This window comes from Mycetomoellerius zeteki, unplaced genomic scaffold, assembly GCF_001594055.1.
Source record: "Mycetomoellerius zeteki isolate Tzet28-1 unplaced genomic scaffold, Tzet1.0 scaffold506, whole genome shotgun sequence".
NCBI lineage: Eukaryota > Metazoa > Arthropoda > Insecta > Hymenoptera > Formicidae > Mycetomoellerius > Mycetomoellerius zeteki.
Window position 1 is genome coordinate 329,932 of NW_017257508.1, and position 27,835 is coordinate 357,766.

At 33.2% G+C, this 27,835-nt stretch overlaps 1 protein-coding gene across 1 annotated transcript in view; it reads left to right on the forward strand.

The window, feature by feature from the left end:
- The first annotated feature begins 1,017 nt into the window (after window positions 1-1,017).
- The window catches only part of LOC108727552 (beta-2-syntrophin), a 50,099-nt gene continuing 23,281 nt past the window's right edge, over window positions 1,018-27,835 (forward strand). The window contains exons 1-3 of the mRNA XM_018455707.1: window positions 1,018-1,081; window positions 7,021-7,229; window positions 26,464-26,687. Of these exons, the coding sequence (XP_018311209.1) occupies window positions 1,018-1,081; window positions 7,021-7,229; window positions 26,464-26,687 (497 nt within the window). The remainder of the gene's footprint in view (window positions 1,082-7,020; window positions 7,230-26,463; window positions 26,688-27,835) is intronic.

The window sequence follows — 27,835 nt, forward strand, 5'->3', positions numbered from 1 at the left end:
CAGTTTCCCCTGAAGAAGCCGCCATTGCATCAGCACAGCTCTTCAACCGTGAGGGAAGGAAACGCCAGCCGGTGCCGACATCGTGGCTGGATTCGCGCTGTAACTCGCTTTCGTCGTGTCGTCTTGGCATTACACGACGGTGTAATACGCCGCCGTTGTCTCTCTTAATGAATAATCGCACCAGGGAAATAGTTTGCGACGCGAGGACGCATTAAGATGTAAAGATCTTAGGTTTGATTCACATATAGGATCCTACTCTGTTTACGCTATATAGATAAAATATTTTAAAAGTATTTCGTTGGAAATAAAAGATGAATTATTTTAAAACAAATGATTTTAAGAAATGTTAAAACTTACAATATTATAGACAATTAATTGTTTACTCTTGCAATCTAAGTTCCGCCGTTCAGGCTAATTGTTTTCACAGCAGGAACTTTGAGAAGCAGATAATCATCGTGGTAGTCTTAGGACCGTTTGAGTAGTCCTAAATGCAAATGACATAAAGAATCGTGCGATAGCTTGTCTGACACAAAAGTTTGTATATATTTTATGCACAATTAATTAAGTAATTACAAGTTTGATTAATAGCAGTAATTAGTATATATCAAGTATTTATTTATTAGTAATAAAAAATTTGCATTATGTATAAGTACAATTTGATATGATTCCAGTCGTTGGGTTAAATTCATTCTAGGGTAAATGTAAATATTTTTCATCAATCTTCTTAGAGAGCTATTAACAGACACTATGAAACATTTTAATATTTCTGATTGCTTTTTTCTTAATGTCATGAAGAATTAACAAGAGAATTCACAGGAGAACGAATATTTCTGATTAGAAAACGTAGATGTGGTTTGACGATAATGCTGTCTGGCTGTTAACATCTCGCTCACCCTCTTGAAAACCCCCTTCTGGGTACTTCCCTTCATAATGCAGCTAGCAGCTCCATCCTCCACAGTCACCCTCCAGAGCCACCCCCTTGTCTTCGAAACCCTCCCTGCAAGCAGACATTGAAGCATGCGATGCGAGACGCTGAGAAAGCGGACGCCGGACGGAGGAGGGTGCAGGGTGGTTATCGGAGGTGAGTTTGCGCCACCGTCGTGCAGTTTATTACAGGCTCGTCTTTATGATATTCCAACCTTCAAAAATGCATTAAGCGCACATAAAGAGATCCGGAACAGCATGCTGGAGTGTGCCATCTTCGTCATTGTTGTTAGCGACGTTGGCGTCCTGTTGCCGGATGGCTCATCAAACTTTAAAACACGATGGATATCCTTTTCTTTCTAAGGAGAATCGAGGCTCCCGGTTCCTCTGGTTGAAGCAAGCAAGAAGCTGTGTCTCTGTAGACTCGGATATAAGTGAATTTTTCATGACGGAAATAAAAGTATTGGATTTTAAAAATAAAATCAATGGAAAGTAAATCTCTCTTTTCTGATTTTAATCTAAATGATATTTTAACGAAAATGTTGTTCCATTATATCTATATCTTCTAATAATGTAGATTTATTTACGACGATGCTTATCAAGAATGGTAATATTTATTCACGAAAGTAATACTACGTACATAGATGAATAAATAGAATGATTGATAATATGTTAAGTTTGTAACATTATGGGTATTACGACGCAAGCTTAGTGATTACATTGATAATTATTTGCTCCGGTAATATAATTAATAGGTACGTGCCATTCCGCGCGATAATGCTGTTAATAAGTACGTAGGATTCCGTTGATTGAACGTTATAGAATGTAACTAGGCACGGTTGCGCATATTACTTCGCATCACGTGATGACATTATGATGTTATAAGCGGCACGGTTATTAACGCCGCATGAAATCAAATGAACGGTAATAAACCATGCGTCAACGTGCATTATCGCTTGCATCAGCTTTTCATGCAATCCTTTATCTTATAAACTTTCTAAAAAAATAATTAACTAATTGAAAACCGTGATAATTAATACAGCAAATGAAGTGCGTGAAGATTCCTTTCATTTTAAACTATTTTTTATTTTAAATCTGATTTTTTTTACGTAAACACCTGAGGTTTTTATATTCCTATTGAAATGACTAGATATTATGAACAACCTATATTGTATTATATTATTAATTGTTTCCTTATTTATCAGTATTTGAGAACATTATGGATGTGGATTTAATCATCATTTTCTGAAAAAAGTAGAAATCAAACAAATATTAAACAGAGCAAACACATTAACCATCTAACTTACTATAACAATATTTAAAAAAATAAAGGTTTTAATTAATATAAAGCTTTTTCATCGAGAGTTTTCGATGTAATTGCATATTTAAAGGGTGGTAAAGAATAAATAATTATTATAAAAGAAAGAAAATGTTACATGTTAATCAAAAAAATATCCATACAAAACAATATTTTACAATTCACATTTTCTCGTCACTAGAATATAAATGCACGCTAGGTGGTGATAATTCTGGAATTAATGAAGCTTTAAGAGATATTCCACAGAAAAGAATTTAAGAATAATTGGAATTAAATTAAAAAAAGGGATATTGAGTATCTTACACATTTTGAAAATTTGAAAAGAGCCAACAAATTGCATAATATAGGTAATAAAACATAATTTTTCTACAAAATCTCTTCTATCTTTGTTCTTCTTTTCATCTCCGTCATATGTTCATGACTTGACAAGCAAATTGGAGAATTCATGGAAGCATACGAAGCGCAAAACAAGAAATGAAAGCGAAATCCGGTCGATCGAATGTCCGGAAAATTACGTTCAAGGGGAATCGCACTCTTACGAGGAAAAACGCGAGGGTGAAGGTGGAAGGTAAAGGAAAGGAATGGAAAGCGAGGTAACGAAATGACGCGAGCGCATTTCGATTTCCTTTGAGCTAACGTCGTGCGGAACTCTGGGCATCTCGTCTTTCTCAGTCCTTGTTCTGCCTCTCTCTCTCTCTCTCTCTCTCTCTCTCTCTCTCTCTTTGTCGTTTCAACATTTTATTATCCAAACGCCACCCTCCTTTCACTCTTTAGAACGAATCAGGCCTTCGCAGATTTTTCGTGGATCTTGGCAATCTTGTTCGCCGACGAGAAGCAGTTCGTCTCTTGCGGAAAGGACTCTTCCGGTGTAAAGCCCTACAAGCGTGCGGACAAAAACGCGTTTGTGTAACATCAAAGTTTCTACCAAGGCTTGTACAAAGAAGATTAAAAATTGTAGAAACTAAGGTATTCCCTTAAGAAAAAGAACTGATTGTGTTCTAATAAACTGTTTAATTATAACTAATAAACTGTTTAATTATATATACAGTAACAGTGATGATATTTCATAAATTTCTGATACACTATCATCAATTATTGATAGAGCTAATCAGTTTATTTAAACATTAATCAGTTCCTTTCCTAAGGGTCTGATAATTAATAATTATAAAAAAGTATTAATGGGAAATAAAAATACAATATAAAGAATGTGTGTGTATTCATATCATTTAATCCGTAACTAACAATAAGATATATGGACCTTGATGATCCTGAAATTAAAAAAATTTTTAATAATAATGATTTGGAATAATTGTATGTTTTACAATCTTATTTTTCATTGTTTTGAACTTGAAAAATTCTTTAAAAAAAAAGTTCTTCAAAAAAATAAAATTGACAAAAATTAAAAACAAAAAAATAAAAATAATAAAATCTTTGAGTCCTAAAAATTCATATATTCCTTTAAACGTCGAAAAATGGAAAAATATGAGTTCCTGTTACGAATTAATAAATGATAATCAAAATTATTTTTAGTTCCAATTTTAATTTTATTTTTTCTTAAAAGTGAAAGTTTTTATTTTATTACACTTATGGCTGCATCTTTTTCTTCGTATATTATGCACCTTTTCTTTTATACCTACTTCTAACGAGCATAAAGATCTTTCGCAAGGCTGTTTGACACAAATCAAGCGATTTTCCATAGATTTTACGAGAATATGTATTTTGGCGAAAAGGCACGCACTATATGTGAAAAACCACAAAGAAATTTTTCCTTGTAACAGCAAGCGAAAACCATGCAAAGGCACGTTTTGCGATTGGTAAATAGCTGTGTTAATTTTTCCAATATACTAAATTATTCATAAAAGAGATATGTCTGGACCTTCAATTAATTCTCGTTCTTTTGCGCAGTTATAATGAAGATCTAGTAATTCCAAGAGTTATTTCCGTGTATCGGGATCATGAGTAAGCGACGAAATTACACCTCGCTCGAATACGGTCGCAAATGCGGTAACATTTCAGAATGTGAATATTTATATTGATAATTTGTCATATAGGATTCAAGAAATATATATAGAAATAGAACATTATTTTTGAATCTTATTTTGTTCTTTTTAAATTAGGTATGACGTGTGTAACTGTTAGATAAGATGAAGATGCTGCACTGTAACTTTTTTCTATATCTTTTTTTTATGAAACAATCTAAAGCTACACAATCTATGTTACTTTATATTATATATTGTATATTATATAAGTGATATTCTCAGCGTTACACCAGACAGATATAAGATTACGGTAGGCGATTTTTGGCAAAGAATTCGCTCGGCCGAATAGGACGGAGTTAGTTGTGTTTCTTGAAATGTGCACAGAGAGAAAAATGTTTGGTATTTGTAACTATAATTATATATTACTATAATTATGATTATTACTACTATAATAATAATAACAGTAACTATATATATAGTTCCAGTAACAAATGTATATAATTGGCAACCTAAAATGACTATATATAGTTACTGTTATTATTATTATAGTAGTAATAATCATAATTATAGTAATATATAATTATAGTTACAAATACCAAACATTTTTCTCTCTGTGTGGCTGTCACTCGACAAGAATGATATCAGGGGGTACCTAAAACACTTTTCACAGTTCTTTTGCCGAATACATTTGCATTTGAGTGTGATTATCGGATGGTAAGTTTCGTGATAGGCTCGTTTGTTACAAATAACTTTTTTTTATCTGGCTGCAACAAATATATTTTTAAATAATGCAATTTTATAATTTCGTCAGTAAGCTTAAAATAAAATATTGTTCTTGTTTTAAATACATAGTTCTAACTACAGCTAGAATGTAAAATTGTGAAATATCGAATTGCAAATGTCATATGTATTCGTTCGTCATATACTACATGATTCAATCCCACTTGAAACGCTGTAACTTATGATATACCAATTTCCTGCTTTCCGCTACAGAATTAAACGGAATATACTTGATCGATTAAATTCCCTTTACAATAAAATAGATGAGAGAAAGCATTAATCACGTGATCCTATCATTTCGACATCACGCTACGTTTCCCGATGTTTCTGTCCCCTTTCGCAAGAGCAGTGCTCGTCTCGTTTGCCTCTTTTTAGGCAGAAAAGGCCGGGTAGACAGGAGTGACATAAAGGGGCTTTTAACTCGAGCGTAATTTCCTTTTGATCGGAAATTCAATATTTTCTTACGGCCGCCGCGCCTTTCCGCACACGTAGCGCGAGTTTACTGCTTCCGGAACTTTCCGCGCCGTTTCTCGATAGAAGGCGATTAGAATGCGTACACGGAATCGGAAAAAAGAGCACGTCAAGGTATGTTTCCGTACGAAATGCCGATGAGTTTGACGTGAATCTAGGCTTGCTAAGCGAAAGAGATGGTTGCTGTTTCGGCTTGTGAAAGCGTTTATCAAACTTATTTATACAGGAAGGAAAATTTACGTCAAAATTACTGTAACGACATTCTATTGTGTATAGTTATATCATTTGTAAGTAAAAAATTGCAATAACCAATAATAATTATTTATCTAGCGACAAAATATAATATCTAACGAAATATCTAAGAAACTGCTATATTAATAAATAAATCCCAAATATCAGAAGTTTTACTTGTAATATATTTTACGGATCGATAACAAGCTGCAGTGGTGTAGTCGTTATTAGTGCTGAAAAACGAGCCTAGTATATTAGCATAATAAATCTAGAAACTAGCCAAACAGGAAATTGCAAAGTTCTTTAGGCTTGTAGTACCTATATGTAGACGAATTATGTGGGACGTCGAAAAACGAGACAATCTCTAGAACTATGGCGATATTCCGATTATAAACTTATTTCAGGCCTTCGTGACCGATCTCGCGCGATTTATGTCAGATGTATTAAAGTTTTCGTGTTAACGAAAAAAGAGAGGAAGGTTTATCAGCTACCAGGAGCGACGCCAAGCAAGTTCAATTCTGGTGCCGTCGCTTGTCTCGTTTTTGCCAAGTATAACTCGCAGAATCCAACTTTCACGAAAAAAAAGTGGCTATTTCGATAGCTCTTGATGTAATAAAATTGTTAAATAGATTTTCAAGAATGGAATTGTAGATTGAATTACTTTCGTACTCTCTCTTGTACGTTTTCCAAGATAAAATTTGATACTCGAGGTCGTAATATAATAATTATAAGAATTAAGTGCATCATAGATGTAAAAATATTGTTTTCTAAGTATTTTTATAACTGATAATTTTTCTAGTAAAAATAAAATGATATAAAGCATAAAATTGTACCAGGAAAATATGTATTAAAAATGTATATTTTTTGTAATAATCGTGGAATAAAGCTTGTTTTAAAAGTTTTTTAGAAATGAGAATACATACCTATGCTATGTTCGAGATATAATAGTTTACTACACGGAAAGAACGGTTTTATTATAGTAGACGTCTACAAAAGTTAGATACAGATCTGAAAATAATTTTGTTGAATTATTAAAATAATTATAAACGCTCAAGCGCGCGCGCGCTGATTGCTGGAATATCAAAATTTTTTACATTGTTTATTATGTTTGAATTCCCTACATAATTATCTTAATGGTCCAACAATATTATTTTCAAATCTGTATCTAATTAAATTTTTAGATACTTAAGTAAAATTATTCTTTCCGTATACATCTATAAAAAGTTAACAATGATAGTTACATGCGTGCAACAATTTTTGTCATTTCATAGAATACCATGTTCTTCTTCCATTTTTTTCTTTCTTGTTTCTTTGTAGATGGGCGTATCCTAGAATTACATTCACCTGATGGTGTTCACGAATGCTGGTTGAGAGCCGCTGACAACACGGAAGCGAACGTCTGGTTCAATGCTTTGCACTCGGCGTTGGCAGCCCTCACCTTGAAAGCATTACGACTGGCCTCAGCACTTCCAGATCCCCAGCAGCTTCAGCACATAGGCTGGTTGGCGAGGAGACACTGTCTTCAGGTAAGAGAAGTTCTCGCTTCTAGAACATTCACTTCACAGAGAAGTATGCTGATACAGGGTAACTTCCTAACATATTATCTTGCAATTTATCCAAGAACATTCTATCATGATACTATTGACGATCAGTAGAAGCCTTATTCTTGATAAAAATAGGTTTACCTTGAAAACATTTATTTTTTATCATGCATTATAAATAAACTGCTTATTGTTGAAAGCTAAAATATTACAAATTTATATAACAATAGCCTTTTAATCTATAATTTTTAATAAAATATTATTTATGCTCAATAAGAATTTTATTTTTAGACCGTATAATGTGAGAAACACAATTAATAATAGAAATTCAACAGCCTATACCGGTCGATCTTTTAATGCTTTCTTTTGCCGATTTTGTAATATTCATTAGGTAATTGACGATTTTGTAGTAGTTAAACTTCATTATAAATTTCATCTGTATGTACGGGCAGAATGTATGCAGTATGTATGCAGGAGAATGTACGATAAACGTTGAGCTGTTTTGTTTATCGCGTATGTAGAATTATTCAACATCAACGTTATGGGAAAGCAAGTGACGAGCCCAGCCTTCGCCAATTGACCTTCCTTCGTAGCTCGCACCATATTGCCTGATTAGTGTCGCAACCGCTCACAAATACTGTTTGGTTCAGAGAGACGTTGGCTAGTATTTAAGCAACCCGTGGGACGATTTCAGAGGAGGGCGACTGGCAATCAGGCGCGCTAATGCCAATCAATTATGTGCCGGTAGCCGCGTGCCCTACGGCCCTCCTGCGGCGTCCTTGATGCCGCCGATACTCGCAGGGCGGTCCTTTATCAACAAGGCAACATCCGGTAGCGGGCTTCGCGTATTAGTTATCGATTCCTGCCGGTTACACGATCAGCAGATCGATAGCACCGTCGTCGATGCTTCGACCGGTCTCACCGCTGCACGTTTACCTGCTGCGATCTCTGCAAGTGACACGTCTGCGGAGTTGGATGGCTAGGCAAGGTAGAGATGGAAAGATCAACTGTCGCACCTCGGATATCCCTAGTGGCGGTATTTAATTGGAAACTGTGGATAGAACAGATTTCTGCTCGATAGGATTCGTGGGTTTGGCAATAAATATTTAATCGGTAATGAATAGAAATAAAAGTTCAATTTCGATAGATCATTTAGTCACTAGCGTTTGACGTTAAATATTGTAATTGGTTTATTTGCAGTTTAAATGTGTGGGTAATATATTCATATTTCGGATGTTTCTCGCAACGTTATTTAACTGAACTGAAAATAATGAATACAGTTGATCTTTTTTTATTCGTAATGATATTAAATCGCTGTCACATAAAGTGCGTTTTAAATGGAATTCATTATTTATCTAATCGTTATTATTGCGTGTTAGTTATTTAATGTTTTAATCCAGTAAAAATGAAAGTTATTCGTTTCGTATTGGCTAGAACAAATCCGCACTCGATAAAATCGATGTAGAATATAAAAAAAAAGGTATATATTGAAGTATAGTAATGAGTATTCGATAATTTTTGGTAGGAAAATCGAAAATATTTCTTGAGAAATATTGTTACAAAAAAAAGGAATGTTCGTTTATCTTTGACAAATATTTATTGCTTCTGATTGGTGTTTTATTAGTATCTATTCAAAAGCGTACGTATCAACAATTTACTACGCATGCTTCGCATTGCGTAAAATAAATATTGCTTCTGCTGTATCTGCGATATTTACATTAAATCGCATACTATCGTTCAAATCTGATGTAAAACGAAATGCTCGCTTGCCCGCTTGTTGAGCGCGAATAGGTCGGCGTATTCATTAGCGTGCCGGGGATCGCCGCGCGTCCGAGTGGAATTTATCGATCGGTGATCCATGACCCGGTGATCGTCGCCTGTCATTTAATTAACGATTCGATGGGATATTTAAGTGCCGCTGTTAGTAATCTAGCAAAGCGAAGCAACGTTTATGGATTTTTCCGGGCATGTGGCGCCATGATCAACTAACTGAACAATTAGTTGTATCATTATTTAGAAGCGTGGCCGTTCGCGCTAAGCACCTCGTAAAGCTGGATATTGCGTTTTATGAACAGCATCGAGCTAGCTAAAATGTACGCGGTAAATGTGCCGACCGATCACGCATAGCGTTTTCATAACTGAAACAAAAACGCTGTGAAAAATACTCAAAACCGCTGTGAAAAATACCAGGCTACGCGCAGCGCTACTATGTGTTCGTACTGTGTATTTTGTACTACATTCTGTCATCCTATTTAATGTCGTCCGCAGTGTGCCGTTACGTCCGCTTAAATCGTCGATTTATTTTATTTACTGTTGGATGTAATCGATTTCCGGCCAGCTCCACTGTCGACGGTTTCGATTCTCGTGCTGGTCGGCCATGTTAGCCGATTACAGTAGTTATCCCTACCTGTTGGACTATATATTTACTAAAAACGTGCAGTTTTCGGCCTTTTTTATTCGGAAACAATATTTTAGTATCAAGTTAATAATTTATATCTGCGTGAATACATATATAGACAACGTCGAAAATTTCCGCAAATTGACAAACAGAATGAATAATTGTTGCTCTATTGTTTTTCGATATATTTGCCCTTAGGCTGTAGACACTTGTTTATTCAATAAAATCAATTGATTGCACCATTTTAAAGGCATCTCAAACATTAGATTTCCAAGGCTCGATTGCTGTTTCAATTGAAAAACAATGTCTATTAGATCCACTTTCTCTGTCGCATTAACCAACGCGCTTTAATAACACTACTTTATTATTGTAAATAATATTAATAATGTTAATAATGTTTCTCATCAAATTATCATCAAATTCTGGTGGAAACGTTCGCCTTGTTCACTTTCCGTACCTAAATTATTCAATAAGAAATGTTATATCTTAAAAATGGACATGCTATGTATATTTTAAAAATAACGTTTAAGATAAAACATATAAATAAAATTTACATGCTATATCTTAAAAATTTAGCCTAATGAAATTTTTCTGGCATCATATTTACACACACAAACTTGACGCTCTAAAATACATTAAGAAAGTTATTTCCTTTTCTTGCACTAAAAATTATTTAAAATTTGTAAACTGTAATAGTGTAATATTACAAATACATTTAGGTATATATTTGTACGTATACTGTATTCTTTAGATATAGTATTAATATTTTTATAGGTATATATCTTGATATCAAAATGAAAACTCCTATCCTATTGTACGTTTTACGATTTGAGAAACATTGAAATCGATGTTGGGGCGATTGGCGCGCGTGTAAGTGCAGTGTTGCAAGCAGGTTCTTTGTCGGAAGGAAACAAAATGCGACATTTTGCCCAGGTCGGCAATTTGTAGAAGAAGCGTGACGCAAATACGAGTCACGGCGGCTAAGGCTAGAGGGTAAGGGCAATCCGATAAATCCAACAAGTTCACATATTGAATCGGCGACACCGCCAGAAGTAACGCCCAGAAAGTCCGAGCATAGGTGAATGGTGGAATGCCGTCTCCTCTAATCTCGTATATACGACCGCAATAAAGTGTCAATCTCACAGGAGATACATTCGGAATCCGATCTCGATTGGCATGGCGGTGACATGGACCGTGCGTTTCGCCCGAATCGTGATTCACGACATTGGAACTGGTATCAAAACCGACAGAGATAAGGCGAAATTGAAATTGCAACACAAAGATATGAAACTTACGGCCCATTCGTCAATGTAACCCTGAAAAAAATCTTATATCTCATAATAATTTGAAGAACTTTTTGTATTTTAAATTTATGAAGATTTCTAAAAAATATTAAACTTCTTTAGATTCTATAAACTTTCTTTGAAAATTATAGAATAAGAAATTTTAGAACATTATAGAATTCACATGTATAAAAAGTTCTAAAAGAGATGTAGACTTTCTCAGCATTTTTTGTTATAGTAAGAAAATCTGAGAAACTTTTTAAAAAGTTAAAAATTTTCTCCGATTGTAAAATTTTATATGCTTATGAAAAATTAAAAAATTTTTATATAGAAATTTTGAAAATTATATAAAGAATTCTAAAAAAAAAGAATTTGCCAGGAGAATCAAGCTAATAATTTATCTAATCTAATTCTAATTATTGCAAATGATATTTTAAACTTTAACTCTTTAAACTTTAACGGCTTTGAAGATGGGAATTCTTAGCAAAAATATTTACAGAAAACCTTGTTTGACGATAATCAGATTATTTGTTTTAAAATTTTTGAATTTTAGAATCCAAGGCTAGAATTGAATTCAGCGACCTTGAAAACCCTTTTTCAAAAAGGGGAAAAAAACAAGGTTTTCTGTAAATATTTTTGCTAAGGGTTTTCAAGGTCGCTGAATTCAATTCTAGCCTTGGATTCTAAAATTCAAAAATTTTAAAACAAATAATCTGATTATCGTCAAACTTTTACGGTTTTTGTATCGCTGGGTTCAATGCCTGAAAATGTCGAATTTCGAAAAGGTAGTAATCTCAAATGGAGGATCTAAGCGCGTTAATCGCTGATAATCAATATTTGAAAGTCAATTTGGAAATCAGTACTAATTGTTTGCGTAAACTGACGAATTTCAAATAAAGCGGAACTGAGAATTTGACATTATATAATATTACACATATTATATGTATATATTGCAATTAAAAATTCCTTAAAATCGAGTTTTATGTGATAATTAGATTATTTTTTCAAATTTTATCTCCACCATATTGGACCACTATTTTGAATTTTTTATTTTTGACCTGAGATTCGAATAAACTATTATCAGATTGCATCAATAGGCCAAGTTTTATAAAAATCAAGCAAGTAGTTTATAAAAAAGGAAATGTAACCAAACATGTACGTTTGTCCATAAGACATTAATATATGTAACCAAACTGAACATTGATGTCTGCATTATTTCTATCAATATTTGAAACCATAAATAAATGTTCAACAGATAATCTAATTTGAGCAAAGAATAAAATCGCCGTTGAACAATGTAATTAGTTTGTCATTCGTAATGATTTCCTTTTTACAGTTTAACAATTGTCCATTCAAAAAAAGGCGACTGGAGTGGAACAAATAACGGAAATACATCGAGCGCAAAAAGCGTTAAAATTCCACATCAAAGTGCATCGATGGCGTCGATTAATTTTGTCGTGTCGTGTCTGCCCGCTCGCGATAAACGAATTTTCATGGAATTTTGGTGTACGGCACTTTCGGAGGAGCAGCGACGAGCCATTATAATTTCCATGAAAATCGAACAGACGCCAGGAACGATCGCTTTATTTCACACAATCCTACCCGGATATAAATTCGTTCCCAATCATACTGCGATTTTTGTTTACTCAGTTCTTACACCGACCTATGTTCAGCATATTGACAGAAAAGCATATTTAACTGTCGCATTTTTATCGAAATTAAACGGCTTTTAATAGGTCGAGTACAAACAATGATGACAACGATATTAATTTTGTATAAATATTAATAATGTGCGTTGCAGAAAGTTTTATATGATAATTTTATTATATGAACGCGATAATCATTTATAAAATTCTTCAAAAGCGAGAGATAATTATGACAAATAATTTTATGCAATTTTTTGTGCAATTTTTTCTTAATAATTTTAATCTTTTGTGTATAATTATTGTTTATGTCATTTTTGTTATTGCGTGCCCCCGTTATAGTTTTTGTTATTATCGGATCCATCCCTTCGAAGCATGGAGCATGAATATGGCGGCGAGCTTGAAAGCAATTTGTTCGCGCATTCCTCGCGAGTGTGTTGGCGTTGGATTAAATCTGAGGCCGAGCGGGCATTAAATTAGCCGTTGAAAATTAACGGTACGCCATTTAAGTATATTTTAATTAATCCGAGCATAGAGAGACTACAGCCGTACGCGCACAGCTTCGCATATTTTTTCACTAACCCGGAGTTAATGTAATTGGGTAAAACTTAATGCGCCTCTCAATTAACCTCCGGATAATAAAGCGTCGCTTTGTAATGCCTTTCCATTCGTAGTCAAATGTAAAATTAAGTGCCTGCGGATAAATAAAAGCTTTTCTGGCATATGTAGAACAATGAGAGAGATCGAAATTGCACTAATCGTTATTTTGGAAATCGCGCTAGCCTTGTTGAAATCCACGAGAGAATTCTTGATAAATCTCTAGAGAAGCACGATCCGCTACATTTACAATTTCGCATAGTATCTGTTTTTTATATAACGTGCATTAACAGATTTGTATAATGATTTGTAATGGCTATCTTTAACAACAACTCAAGTAGAATATAATTTAAACTAGAAATTAACCAATAACTGATCAGGATTTGGTTATTGGTTAGGGTCAGTTTGGGTGACGCTTGTTTGGGTGATATACATAATTAGATAGTAAATTTAGCAGTTTCTAGCCAGTTATTAACCAGTTTCTGGTCAGTTTCTAATGATCAGGAACAAAATTTGTCGTAAAACGAGGACTGTATTTATTCTTACAACCATGATGAAAGGACCAGCCCCCTCCGATTCTACCGTTTTTCTTTATGCTACCGCGATCTCTTAATGAAAAAATCGTAGATGGCGATACTATCTAGTTGGCCTATTGACATATATAGAACGTACGTAACAGCCCTACGTGATATACGTAACTGTCGGTTATGTACCGTTCCGTATACGTATCGTGCGTATCGTGCGGATCGTGCGATCGTACGTATCTAATTTCTGTCAAGGTAATTATATCTCCATTTATTATTATAAATGTGATATGTATACATATATATGTAGATACATGTAGATAGTTTATAATTGATTAATTCTTGTATAATGAAAATGACGTGTTATTTTTCTTCTTTTTCGTCTTGTTAAATTTATTGTATGTTAAAGGAAATTTCTTTTGTATTTAATAGACTAAAAAAATGAAATGCTTTAAATATTAAAAAATATGAGAATGGATTGAAACCAGGAAATAAAGATTTTTTAGTACGTGATATTCTTTATGTTTCTTTTATAGAATTTTAAAAAAGTAAATCTCTAAATAAAATTTTAAGGATTTCACAAATTTATCAAATATTTTTCTTTTGCAATATTACAGCTCTTATAAGAATCTCTGCACAGGTTAGACCAATGGGAAACTCTATTGGAGGAAGGAACCATCACGAAAAATGGGTTTCTCACTCGACAGACTGCAGAAGGACTTCGCGTAACTTTACGATCCATGATGGATATAACGCTTTATTTGACAAACGAATTTGACAAACATTAAAAATGAACAAATTATTATACACAACGATACTATTTTATTATTTTATAATTTTCATTTTTTATAACAGAATTATAAAAGAAAATTTATTTCTTTAGTTGCCTATGAACTGATTCTGTAATTCTTAATTACAGTATTATTATCGTTGTGTAACCATTTGGCAACTTTTCTATGTACATTTTACGTATATATATGTATAATGCAACAACAACAACATAACAACAACGACACCGCTTTTAAAAGTCGGCCGGTGCGGCCGGAGACCGCGCCGATCGCGCTCGTACATACGTACGTTCTATATATATCAATAGGCCAACTAGATAGTATCGCCATCTACAACTTTTTGGTCAATAACTGATCAGGCGAAAGCTTGAGTCGGAGGGGGCTGAGAAGGACGTCAAGTGTGCTCGTTTTCGAGACGAATTTTATACAGTTCTGCGCAGATTCCAAATGGCCATTTAAACATTTGCACATTTGCAGTAATTTTGAAGTGACAGTTCGAGAGGCTAAAATGAATACTTAATTGTCAAATATAAAAAACATACAAAAATAATCATCAAAAAAAAGAAATATACATTTTTATCACTTCCAAAAGAGAAAACGTTAATGTTAAAATGGGAATAAGAAGCTTGTGGAAAATTAATTTTTATTATGACAACGCTTAATTCAAATAACCGCGCCAACATAGCGGCATATGGTGTCACGTTCTCGTTAGCTGTTGGAAATACATTCGCAAGAACACCCCTGAGTTCCTTCCACCATGCTTATAATTGCTTTTAGAATAGTCAATTAAATTATTATACCTTATTAGTAATAATAATATCAAATTATTGTTTATTAAGGGGATCCTAAAGTCGTCTGTATTACCGACTGAATCATATAATTTTTGTATAAGAAATATTTTTTTTCTCTTTCACAGATTTGTAAATCCTTTTCCAGGATTAAAGTATACGTATTAATACGTGTCTGTGAGGTGGAGTTTATGCCGAGAATGACCAAAAATTTCGAAATTGATATATTTTTTTACCATTTCTTAGAGTAACATGGCGTCTCAAGCTGTCAAGTCCTAACCACATTTGCTTGATACGAAAGTTTTGCAACCTGTACTTACGAAATAATAATCCAGACACATAGTTTGCACGAACAGATAACGTCGAGTTCTTAGAATTAGACTTAGACGCTTATCGCGACGAATTTGTTATACGAAATTGACACGAACGTGTCACTGCGTGTATCATAGGTTGCGATTGAGATATTAGTGTGGTAGTATATAAAGATATGTCGATGCGCTGGAAAAATAGCGACTTCTGGTGATTTCATCGGAGTCCGGGCTTCGCTTTAAGATCCCTTTAATGTGTTTATCATATGTCACATGTTTGTAAATAGTAATATAAGTGATAAAGAAAAATATAATGAATTATCCTTTGATTTTTTAAAATGATTGATCCTTTTATTTCTATTTATTTTCAATGAAAATATTAGTGGATCCTATAATTTCAAACATTATTTTATTTTATTTTGATGTGGCTCTTAGAATAAAATTGACGGTCATTACATATCTGACTTCCACATGGATAGCATCTTTATTAATATCTTTATATTTTAATTTCTACTTATTGTAATATGACGTGTTGTGCTTTGAATTGTGATCTGCGAAGGCGGAAGTTAATCACTTGGTTAAACAACGAAGAGATTTCACGGCATTTCTCGACTAGGAAGTAGGGGTATGCTCATCCTCTGTCGAACGCAGAAACTATTTCCAACATTTGGGGACTTGAATATTATATAGGAAATTATATGGTATTGCTGACGATGGTTTAAGACACCGAAACGTCCAAGAATCTTGTATAAACACGTAATGTAAAAATATTGAGAATATATTAAGTATACAGGATGTATCTGAAGTAACGTACATTAATCATACCGTGCTATTCCTAATAAAAAACTGAGTCGAAAAGTCTACCATCTTGCAATTTTCGCAATAGTTAACAAGATATTAATTACTAAAAATCGCTGAATATTGGTTTTCAATAATTTTTTACTCAAATACTATCAACTTTACAGAAAAACTGCAACAGACAAAAATCATTTATTTTCTTCTCATAAAACTCTAAGAATTTTTTCAGAATTTTTTATCAACTTTTTAGTATTGCATTTTTATCAACACGAGAAAATACGGTATTAAAAAATTCTGAAAAAATTCTGAAAAAATTCTAAAAAAATTCTCATAACTTTATGAGAAAAAAATTAACAATTTTTATCTCCAGCAGTTTTTCTGTAAAGTTGATAGTATTTGAGTAAAAAAATTATTGAAAACCAATATTAAGCGATTTTTTGTAATTAATATCTTGTTAACTATTGCGAAAATTGCAAAATGCTACAGAGCTTTTCGATTCAGTTTTTTATTAGGAATAGCACTGTATGATTAATGTACGTTATTTTAGATACACTCTGTATGTATTGCGCTCCAAGTACCGCGCTGTGTCAATGCTCCCATTGCCCGCTTATTAATATTTTATTATTGTTGTTTGTTTTTCGAGAGCCCTATTAAATATATTTGGTTTTTATTTTATTTTATCTGATTTGGCCAATTTCTGGAATAATTAGTAATCAGAAAATAACAAAAATATATATGAAGGTCAAGCTTGTAATATGTAACGCAATATAACAAATCAAATGGTAAAAAAAACAAAATATGTCATAAAAATATTAAACTTTACTTAAAACTATTCAAAAAACTTATATTGTGATCAATTCTTCGGTGGTCAAAGTAGTAAAAGATCGAGTTCCGTTGTGGTCTACAGTTTTGAAAAGATTATCTTTTTAAAACTGTAAACCACAATGGAACTTAATCTTTTACTACTTTGACCACCGAAGAATTGTTCGATATATTCCCGTGTTTACTAGACAGAAGCTGGCTATCATACTGACCAATTTTGAAATGGCTAGTTGCTGACCAATTTTATTTAAGATTTCCTGGCCAATTACTGATTGTGAGTAACTACTGTCCAGTAAATTCAAAATAGTAAAAATTTATTTTTAGCCAGTGACCAGTTTTCCTCAGATATTTTTCTGTTTGGCAAATTATGATAATAATATCGTTATGCCCTATGTGTATCATCATAATTTATCATCAATTAACACGATATACATAATACGTATTTAAGATTTTTCTATTTCCTTCCTCTAAACGCGAGATAATAGCTTTGTAAAGAGAGCGACAATAAACTTACTCCTATCGATGTCTCTCCCTGTCATCTTTCTTCATCCCTTTGCTGTCTTTCCTTTATCAGCAAGTCTTTCGTCCCGACTAACCGGAAATAGTTTCAGAGGTCAAGAAGAATAGGATTCAGTGAGAGGAATGCAGAATCAGCATCGTCGAGGTGAGAGTAGGGTAAGGGTGCTCCGCGCAGGCCAGGCTTTTCCGATCATTCAAGTCCACCAATCGGTAATGTTCCGTTCGGCTGCTAGTATTTATTCGGTGTGCCTTTCTTAAGAGAGCTCGCCAGTAACCGCTATTTTAACCCTCTCAATTCTCTACTATCCCTTCCTTTCTCTCAATCCTCATGTTTCTCACAATCGAAAAAAGCACGGGAGAGTCTATGTGCTCAAATACTACGCCGCGAATTTTGTGTATGCGTTCACATGTATAAAATGTATTCGCCAGAATCAGTTTATAGATGATGATTTAGTTATATATATTATTGAAATACGAAAGGCTTGAAAATTACGCTTATTTTTATATTAATAATATTTAATAAATAATTTTCTTTAAGATAAGTTTCGGCTGAACTGAATAGCTCGATATTGTATTTATCAAAAAGATATAGTTTTTTGAAGCTATAGTTTCTTATAGCTGTTTAAGATGACAATATCATTATACAATATTTCAAGTAACTGGAAAAATCTTTAAACTCTTTTTTTTTATCGAGTTTCCACTATAAATTGAATCTAAAAACAAATACTGTAAATAACGAAGCAGTTGAATTTTCAATTTGTAATCCTTTTGTTTTACTGTGCCTCTTTTGGTAGAGTAATGACTCTTCACCTTTCGATTACTCGATTCCTGGAAGCTCTTTCACATACGGCGCACCCTGCAAAACCGCGGATTGCATCGAGGGGTTCGTTATTAATTAGAACGCGAGCCACTATCGGTCCTCAAACACAGACACCGACGTTCTCCATCCATAATCTTCTCTCGGACCTTGTTCTGATCCTTCCCCCTCTCTTTCTCTCTCCATCTCTATATTCCACTCTTCTACGGTGATGTCCATCTCACTCTCCGCTGCTCTCCGCGCGGAAGTGGATAGTGCATCAGCAATGCTAAGCAAACTGCGGCTGGAACGACGGATCAAGAGACGATCGTGTACGTGTTCGTTTGCTAGCGGCAGTGTGCATGTGCGTACGTGTGTCAATATCCGTGCAAGTGTATCTACACGATAGCATAGATAGGTGGGGATGTGGTATTGGCACTTTTGCGTTTGTGTGTACAATAGATACGTGCTATCGCAAGGTCTATCAAAGTTTCAAGACGAAATGTTGATACATTAAAGTACAAATAATTTAGATAGGTATTTGAGTATATAATGTATACATATATTCTTTTTTATTATATTGAAGTATATTTTGTGTGTGTGTGTGTGTGTGTGTGTGTGTGTGTGTGTGTGTGTATGTATTCGAACAATCTTAAGTTTGTTCTAAATTATTTATGTAAGAGTGGAAAAGCGAAACAAACTATTCCAGTGCATTCGACGGTCATTCGAGGAAAACGGAGTTTGACAGAAAATACGTCGACGACGCATTCGAAAATCAAATTTGTCGGTCATTCGAGTTGGAAAAGCGAATGGGGTAAAATCCGGAGAAAACCTCTGGCTCCGTCTGGATGCTTGCAATTTTAATGCGGTCTCATTTCCGTCGTACCCAATTAAGGCGTAATTGAATTGCCAAGGAAAATTAATTTGTCGGTTATGTTCTGGCAGTAGAGTTCTCTCGAGGTTCACCGGTCCTAATACTTTCAGCAATTATGCGTAAATTTGTGTAAACAACTGCGGTTGCGTTATTAAATGATTATCAATCAAGAATGATCACTTTTAATTTTCAATGATAAAACAGTGTATATTTCAATGAAATTGATTTTACATTTAATCTATTTCATAATTAAAAAAATGTTTTTATTGCAAATTTTAAATTTTACGTTCTAACATCTTAATGTACATCTATCTTTTAATACAACCATTACATATCTGATCTAATGTCTTTCATTTTATAATATTCTAGCTTTTCTTAACTTACAATCAGACTTTAAATTAATTTCTTCCAATAAACTTTAATTAATTCAAATCTTTCTTAATTTAAATAAAAAGAAAATATTATATATTTTTGAGTTGTACTTTATTGTAAATGACGTATTTGAAGAAATTTCTTTATAAAATAAGTTTTAAATTATGTTCTTCTTCATTACACTGAGATTTCAATTTAGTAAGGTGAAGTAAATTGTTCATGAGAGAATAATAAGCTAATATTGCGATCCCTTCTGGCAATAATTTTCGCTGGACATGAACGAAACTCTATTCTCCTTCCTATTTTCTCAGTTGTAAGCTCCCCTTTAAAGGTATCTTCGGTCTATTCCAGTGGAACCGTAAATACGCGGACAAGCGACTTTAAGAACGATATCGTAACGTTTCCACTCGCTTGCGCGGAAGTGTTGCCGAGCTGGCTAACACTAGCTTCTCCCGCCCTTACATTTACCCTTCTCGTACGAGGTGAGAGATATACCTCCTAATGTGCTTTCCATTAGGGTTGGCGTCACAAGGATGTAACGACGGATATACAGAATGATCGCATCATAGCAGGATAATGGTTATAACTACGAGCAATACGTACGGTAAAAGCTGATATTCTCCGCAGTCATACCATAGTGAAACTGCTAGCACATTTGTTTTATCTCTCTCGTTATGTTTTGATTTTATTCGCTACACTATTTTTATAAAGCGCGCACGTACATGTTTTAAGAGCGAATAGTTATAAATGTTAATATCTCATGAAAGAAGAGAAGAAAAAATGGTAACACTAAACCAACTTATATCGGTATTACTGATACATTTTCATGTGTAACAAATATATAGTTATATAAAACACATAACTTCTCATTTATTAAATGTATTTAATCTATAAAGATCTTAAAATATGATTTTTTGATTGTAATAAATAAAATGCAAAATTCGTATTTAATTTAAAATGAAGTTGAAAAATTTTATAATGAAAGTTGCTCTTCGTAAATGCAATTCGTATAATACATACACACATACACACAGCGACATTTCAGGAGAAAATCGTAGCCATCCCAGTAACACATTTTAAGCCGATTTCAGAGGATCGCAACATTTACGAATGCGCCACTCCGACAACCGTATACTTCGCCATTCCTCCGTTTCTCAGCTGCCTTCCTCTACTCGCAGTTTGCGCACAATTTGAGTTTGAACACGCTTGAGTTTTGTTGTCTGTCTCATTTAAGCATGTTTACGACTCCATTATTTTCCGGGCTTTGGAATAGGCTACATTTCTTTTTCACGTTTCTCGTCGTGAATCGGAGGAAAATAGAGAAAAATGTGTCATTGCGAGTATTTTTCGTTGCGGTACTGCGCGATTATCAAGTTATATAGAAATTTCATATTTGTTTTTACTGATGCTAGAATATAATTGAAATGCATGTTTTTAAATATGTACAAGTCACATTTACGTATATTTTTGAACTATCTTTTCTCTTTCTTTTACTGTTAGAATAAGGAATTTTTATGTTTCTTAAATGAAAACTTTTTTACTTAATATACATATACAGTTACATTGATAATATACACATATCTAATATATCGATTTAGCTTTAATACAAGCTTTAAGACATTTGGGAACATGTCAACGGCATTTTTCCATGGATAAAATTTCCCCGGTAGAGTGGTCTTTCATCCAATCGATGAAAACCTTTTGGCGCATAAACTTTTTGGTATTTAATAAATTGTAACTAACATCCTAGAATTTTTCTTTTAATACGCGAAGTAGCAAGCTGACGTTGTTTGTCGTCATTTTGATATCAAAATGACGTCTTTAATGTCATTTTAACGTGAAAATGACGACAAATAACGTCAGCTTGCTACCTGAATAATGATTTGCTAAACATACAAAACTTTGTAGCCAAACTTTTTTGTCATTCTGTATTGTAAATCAAAATAATAATCTTTACAATTAATTTATAACCAGGATCAAGTAGATTACAAGAAAAGAAATTAAATAAGCTTAATAAAAGATTAACTTATTTGCAGAATTATTGGCAATTAGAATCCCTACATAGGAAACAGCAGTCGCGCTTGTCTTGCAGTTAAAACCACAATGTTATGCTTCTGAAATTCTAACTACGATATATTACGATATGTTACTAGCAACTCAAATTCGTATTGTATTACAGGAGCGTCTCATTGCAGGTGTATTAATTTACGTGGTTAATATGTTACATATATTCAAATAATACTCACTGTACTAATACATTCAGAGATTTCTAATTTTAATATTATTACAGGACTTTGATCATTTCTTAGGATTATAATAATAATTATAATCTGCTATAAATTTTTGCTATTACGAAGATTTTCAAGTTGAAAGCAACGGAGTTGATTAAGATTTTCTCTTTATTCTTCATTGTTATATTAATCCAAACTATAATATTTATATAGTGGGTATGTGTGTGTTCGCAGGACATTTTTTTTTACGTAAAATGCTACTTTTTGCCCGGAAATTGTTTGCACTTTGTTATTAATTTGCCACCTATGCCTGCGCTTACAGGAAATTATTATTTTACTACCGGCGTAAAGATTAGACGAAATTAGCTGAGATGATTTAGGACGCGATCGTGAGATCTCTTCCATCTCACGCTGAGCTCTCTCGTACAGCTGCGAGTGGATAGAGATATTCTGTGTTTAATCTTGTTTTAATCCTTGGCTTTCCGATGAATGTACAGTTGGGATTAATGCTTGTGAAAATATTGCTGCGATTACACTTATATTATAGCGGCTCGTAAACAGAAGTATGGTGGTCCGATAGGCAATTTTGAGAATATTGAATATAAAAATAGAAATTACACGTAGCTACGTCATTTACAAGAAAATGATGTCACGATATATCAAGAGATAGATATTCAACAAAAAGTATAGCAATAAAAAATAATTAACGAGTGAAAAGAAACAGTAAAAGAGAACAAACTTCAAATTAGAATATACGATACAGGTCAAATGTTTCGCGTAGGTTTGCCGATATGTGGAAGGAAAGAACGTGGAAAGATATGAACGGAAATCTCTCTCTCTCTCTCTCTCTCTCTCTCTCTCTCTCTCTCTCCCTCTTTATCTATCTATCTATCTTTCTGTTTCTCTGTTCGAGCGAGATATGTGCAATGTGAAAACAGGGAGGATGCAAAAACTCGTACATCACGTGTTATCGCTTCTTTTAGGAGTCCAACCAGACGCAAATCAAAGCCGTTCGATTTATACTCTACAGTCAGTATCCAGTTCGATTACAACGGATTGTTCTCTTTAGCTATTTTTTGTCTGCCTTCGATTTTGATTGCAATTGTTTTATTTTAGGTAAAGTTTACAAAGTTATATGTAATTATGTATAAAAACCGCAAATTCAATACTAGAGTAATTTGGTGGATTATTACCTTGTTCTTTTAAAGGATAAATTATAATTTGAATATATTCTCTTTTAGGTGCTCACTTGCACATGCATGTGTATATGTAATAGAATCGATATATATTTTATTGTCAGTATTTAAGAGATCTGAGGTTTAGAAAATAATAGCATTAAAAAATTCTCTCTTTAAACGGTTGGAAAATTTTGTATTAAATTTAACATATTTTACATGTCCATCCAATTTTTTGTGTTAATTTAACACAAGATGAATATATTACGAAGTAACACAAATGTTATTAAAAAAATGTATACAAAGAATGTAATATTTATAAGCACAATTTATAAGTAAATTGTGGATGTATACTTCTTCAGTAAAATTAACACATATGGTAACATTAAATAAACACGTTTTTAGTAAAATTAATTATTAATATATTAAATTATTTTGTTAAATACATTATTTTTATGCTAATTGTTTACTTAGAAACTGTGTTATTTTACACTAAGAAATATCAATTTCAAGATATTCAAATAACACAATTATATTATGTTGTATCAATTAATATATACGTAATAATAATTAATATATTATCCGAATGTTAACACTCAGATATGTTAAAAATTCTACATAAAAATTTTATCAACGATTGATTTTGACACAACTATCAAATGTTTTTTTAACTATGTAACTATTTAAGGAGTGAAATATCTCCATTTAATTGAATATTATATAGTCTTTATTCTGAATAAAAGGCATCTATTTTTACTTGCCAATAATTTCTCATGAGCGTCTCCTTATTATCTCGAACGGAATCGTCGACGATGCAAATCGTGAACGTCGCCGCAGAGAGACGGAACGAGAAAGAGCGAAGTGACGCTGTTCCTTGCCGCTTGATAACTCTTCTCTCGACTCGTTCGCGCCTTCCGAACTTTTCCGACCTATTCGATCGACCTATTCGACCTTTCCCTTCTCCTATGGCGTTTGGTATTCGCTCTCGGCCGTTTAATATTTCTCTCTTTTCGCTTGATTCCACATTGGTACCCTCGTCGTAGATTGCGCGACGTCTCCCTTCTCCGCTCTTTTCGCTCGATTTCACGGTTGCTGCGACACGGAAGAAAATCGACGTCGCGGCGCACACCGATAAGACGCCAACGACGATTGTGATGTCTGCGGAGCATTGAAACGGATCGAAGGAAAAAGGAACAAGTAATGATTCTCCGATTCCAAGATTCTAGAAACACATTGAATTCTTTAAACTTCAGTGTTTTGCGTTTTTAGATTCTTTAAAATTCTCGGAATTGCTGACTCTTTAGATTTTATAACCTTTAAATTTCCGAATATTAAAGCACTCGACACACTATATAATTTTACTATTTAATCTATCAGTAATTATATAATGCAATAATATGTTACGTTAATTGAAAGCTACATTTTTGTTTTTCTTTTTTAGTAGTTTATAAATGTTTAGCTGTACAATATATAAGCTAAATATTATATATCAGCCAAAAATATCAGCTAAAAAACCAATATCAGTTAATATCAGCCAAAAAAAATTTGATCATAAATACGCTCTGAAATCAACTGCAAAAAAGAAACAAATAATTTAGCTTATAATGGCTTTATACAGCAAAATAACCATATTTTGCTGCAATAAATAACTTTTAAACGAGTAAGAGAGAGTGAATCCAAATGAACTTTATTGAATCTATATTTATTAAAGTTTTATTAATATATATAAAAAATTTGATTTAATTCTACGTCCAAATTTGCAAATAACTACTGCAAAATATGATTTTACATAAAAATCAAGATTAACAAAAAATTAAATAACTTTTAAACTTTTAAAAAAAATTGTGCTCAAATTTTACACAGATACTTACGACTGTAAGTATCTATTACTTCTTTCTGTTGGACAGATTTAATAAGATCGTCGTATTACGAATTAAATCAAATGTTTTATATATACTAATAAAATTCTAATAAATATTAATGCAAAAGTTCATTTGGATTTACTTTCTCTCTTATTTGTTTAAAAGTTATTATATATTGCAGCAAAATGTGATTAAACTAATAATAGAACAATCGATGAAATTTTTATATTTTTGCCTTAAATTTTTTTAAGGCTTTGAGATGTGACGCATACATTCTTAAATAAGCTGATCCGATAAAAACAATTGTGCTTCGTGCATAACATTTTCGTTTTCCATATAAAATACATAGGACTAGTTCAACGGTTGTCACGTAGAGTTTTTTAATCTGCCAGATAAACTTTTCGATCGGATGTCGTTCGTCGGCTGAGAGCGACTTCGTCAGAACTTCCGGTCCCTCCTTGTACGTGGGATGTATCTCCTTATGCCGCTACTTACGCGAACTTTTCCGGAGCTTTACGGAGGCCGAAGACGAAGTTTGATCCTTCCTTCACCAAGAGAAAGAGGCAGGAAGTCGTTTAAGATTAATGCTCTTCTTAGGTTGTTTCCCAATGACTTTAACGCGATTGCGATCCTAACAAGAGACAAATTGGCAAGGTTTGATTTCAATGAAACTTCAATGGAAAATATGTAGAGTAGAAAAAATAGTTTAAGGTAATCATAATATAGCAATTTTTTAATTATTATGTATTTACAATATTACAATACTTTTTATTATAATGTGTATATTAACATGCAGTAAATCATTTTTCTTTAGCTATAACTGCTTTAGGTATTATTAACGTAACATATAAACAACAAAAATTTTAGTCATAGGTTTCCTTTTTCTTTTTCTTTTTAATTTACGGGTGCTCATCTAAAGCGGAAAAATATCGTACTCTTTTTTTTTACACGTCACGAACAAGATAAACGTCAATTGTACAATAACATAATTGTAACCGAATGTCTCGTTCCACTTGACATGATGCTGCAGATATAAAACGAAGAACTCGACAACGCCGTCTTTTCAGTAGTATTGATTTCTTTTAATCTTTAATTTTTCTTTTTATCTCATCGTTGCTGAAGTATTTTCATATAATTAATTAATAACTCTCTTCGCGCATATTGGACAATTAATAGCATTATATATATAGCTGTTTTCTGTAATTTTTTTAATTGTCTGTCTTATTTTTGCAGCTACACCTAAAGTCTTCCAAGTTCTAGTGTTTTGAAGATCTTTAATTGCTGAGCTTTCAAATCTTAAATTTTAGACTATTAATTTTTTTTAATTATAAAATCTTCAACACGTTTATTTCCTTGAAACATGAAAAAACTTTTTTATCAATTATTAAAAATTGGATGTTTATGTTAAATGACATAAATATGTTGTTGTGTATACTTGCAGAATGGGCGAGCTAGTAGTGAGAGTAGCGAAGATGGAGCCGGAAGTAGTGCAAGCACTTCGCGAGGAGCCGGGAGTGGATTCGGCCTTGCCGCTGGATGCACCGGCGGATGGCGTAGTGTTTTTGGTGCAGTTTCAGGCCGGGAACTTAGATTGTATGAGTGTGCGCCTTGGAGTCCGGAAGCTTGGGCTTCGCCGAGCATTACCTGTCCCCTTATCGCAACACGGTAAGTCTTCTACAGTGTTTACAATTTTGAACAAATGGTCACATTTATTTCTTAAATTCTCTTCTTATAACAAATGAAAAAAGAATCGAGTTACTTTCTTTACTATTTCCTACATTTAAAATAAAACGAAATAAATTATTCTATAATTAATGAAGATTATTATGATAATTTAATTAACTGGAAGCATGATATATATCGAGAAATTAACTTATGAAATTATTTGATACAATAACGTTTCTTCTAATGTTTCTTATAATGCTCACAATTTTAATTTTGGTTCTATTTAAAACATCTTAATTATCTAATATTTATCTCAATATTTGCTTTTTGTATATCTTTGTTCCTAGTCGATGTTCGTTCGTTTACGAACCGAAGTCGCGTAACAATCCGCTATCGACGTCATTAACACGACGATTCACGTATCGCACTATGGATCCCGTATCGACTACGGTCGAGAAAGCGGGAACGTGCTTACGAGCGAAACGAGCCACGTATCGCGTCGTCAACGAGCACTACGACCGCGTCACGTTGTAGCACGTACGTCTCGTCGATTTCACGTCGACGTAGCATGAGACTGCCATCGTACAGGTTGTCGGGAAATTAAGCGTAAAAAATTCACCAGCATCGTGTACGAGAAAGTGGCTCCGCATGACGAGCTTCTCCCGATGGGAGTACAATGTAACAACTATAAATACTGAGCTTCCAACATCTTGTCACACGTGGACCAAAAGTCATTCTGTAAAGTGAATGTAGAAATCTTCCGCCAAAAAAATTCGTAGAGAAAGATAGTTTTGTTGTTTTTAATTTTATTTAATTAATCGAGTATATAATTTAATCATGCTTTTGTATTGCGCTTTCAGTAGATAATAGAATTTAAAACTTGCGTTGATATAAAATTAGCGTGAGTACAAATAAGGCTGATAAGCAGCTATGCATAATTTGTCTTTAATATTAATGGGCAAAGACAAATTGTATACCTGAATATGATTATAATTAATGGACAAAATGTTCTGGAAATTTGTTTTAATAGAAGGATTCTATGCTACGTACAAACATTGGTATTTTGGCTCGCAATTGACTGTGCTTACATTCACGTGGATTTTAATATTCTGCACATGTAGGATTTATTTTTGGATTCTTTAATCAAC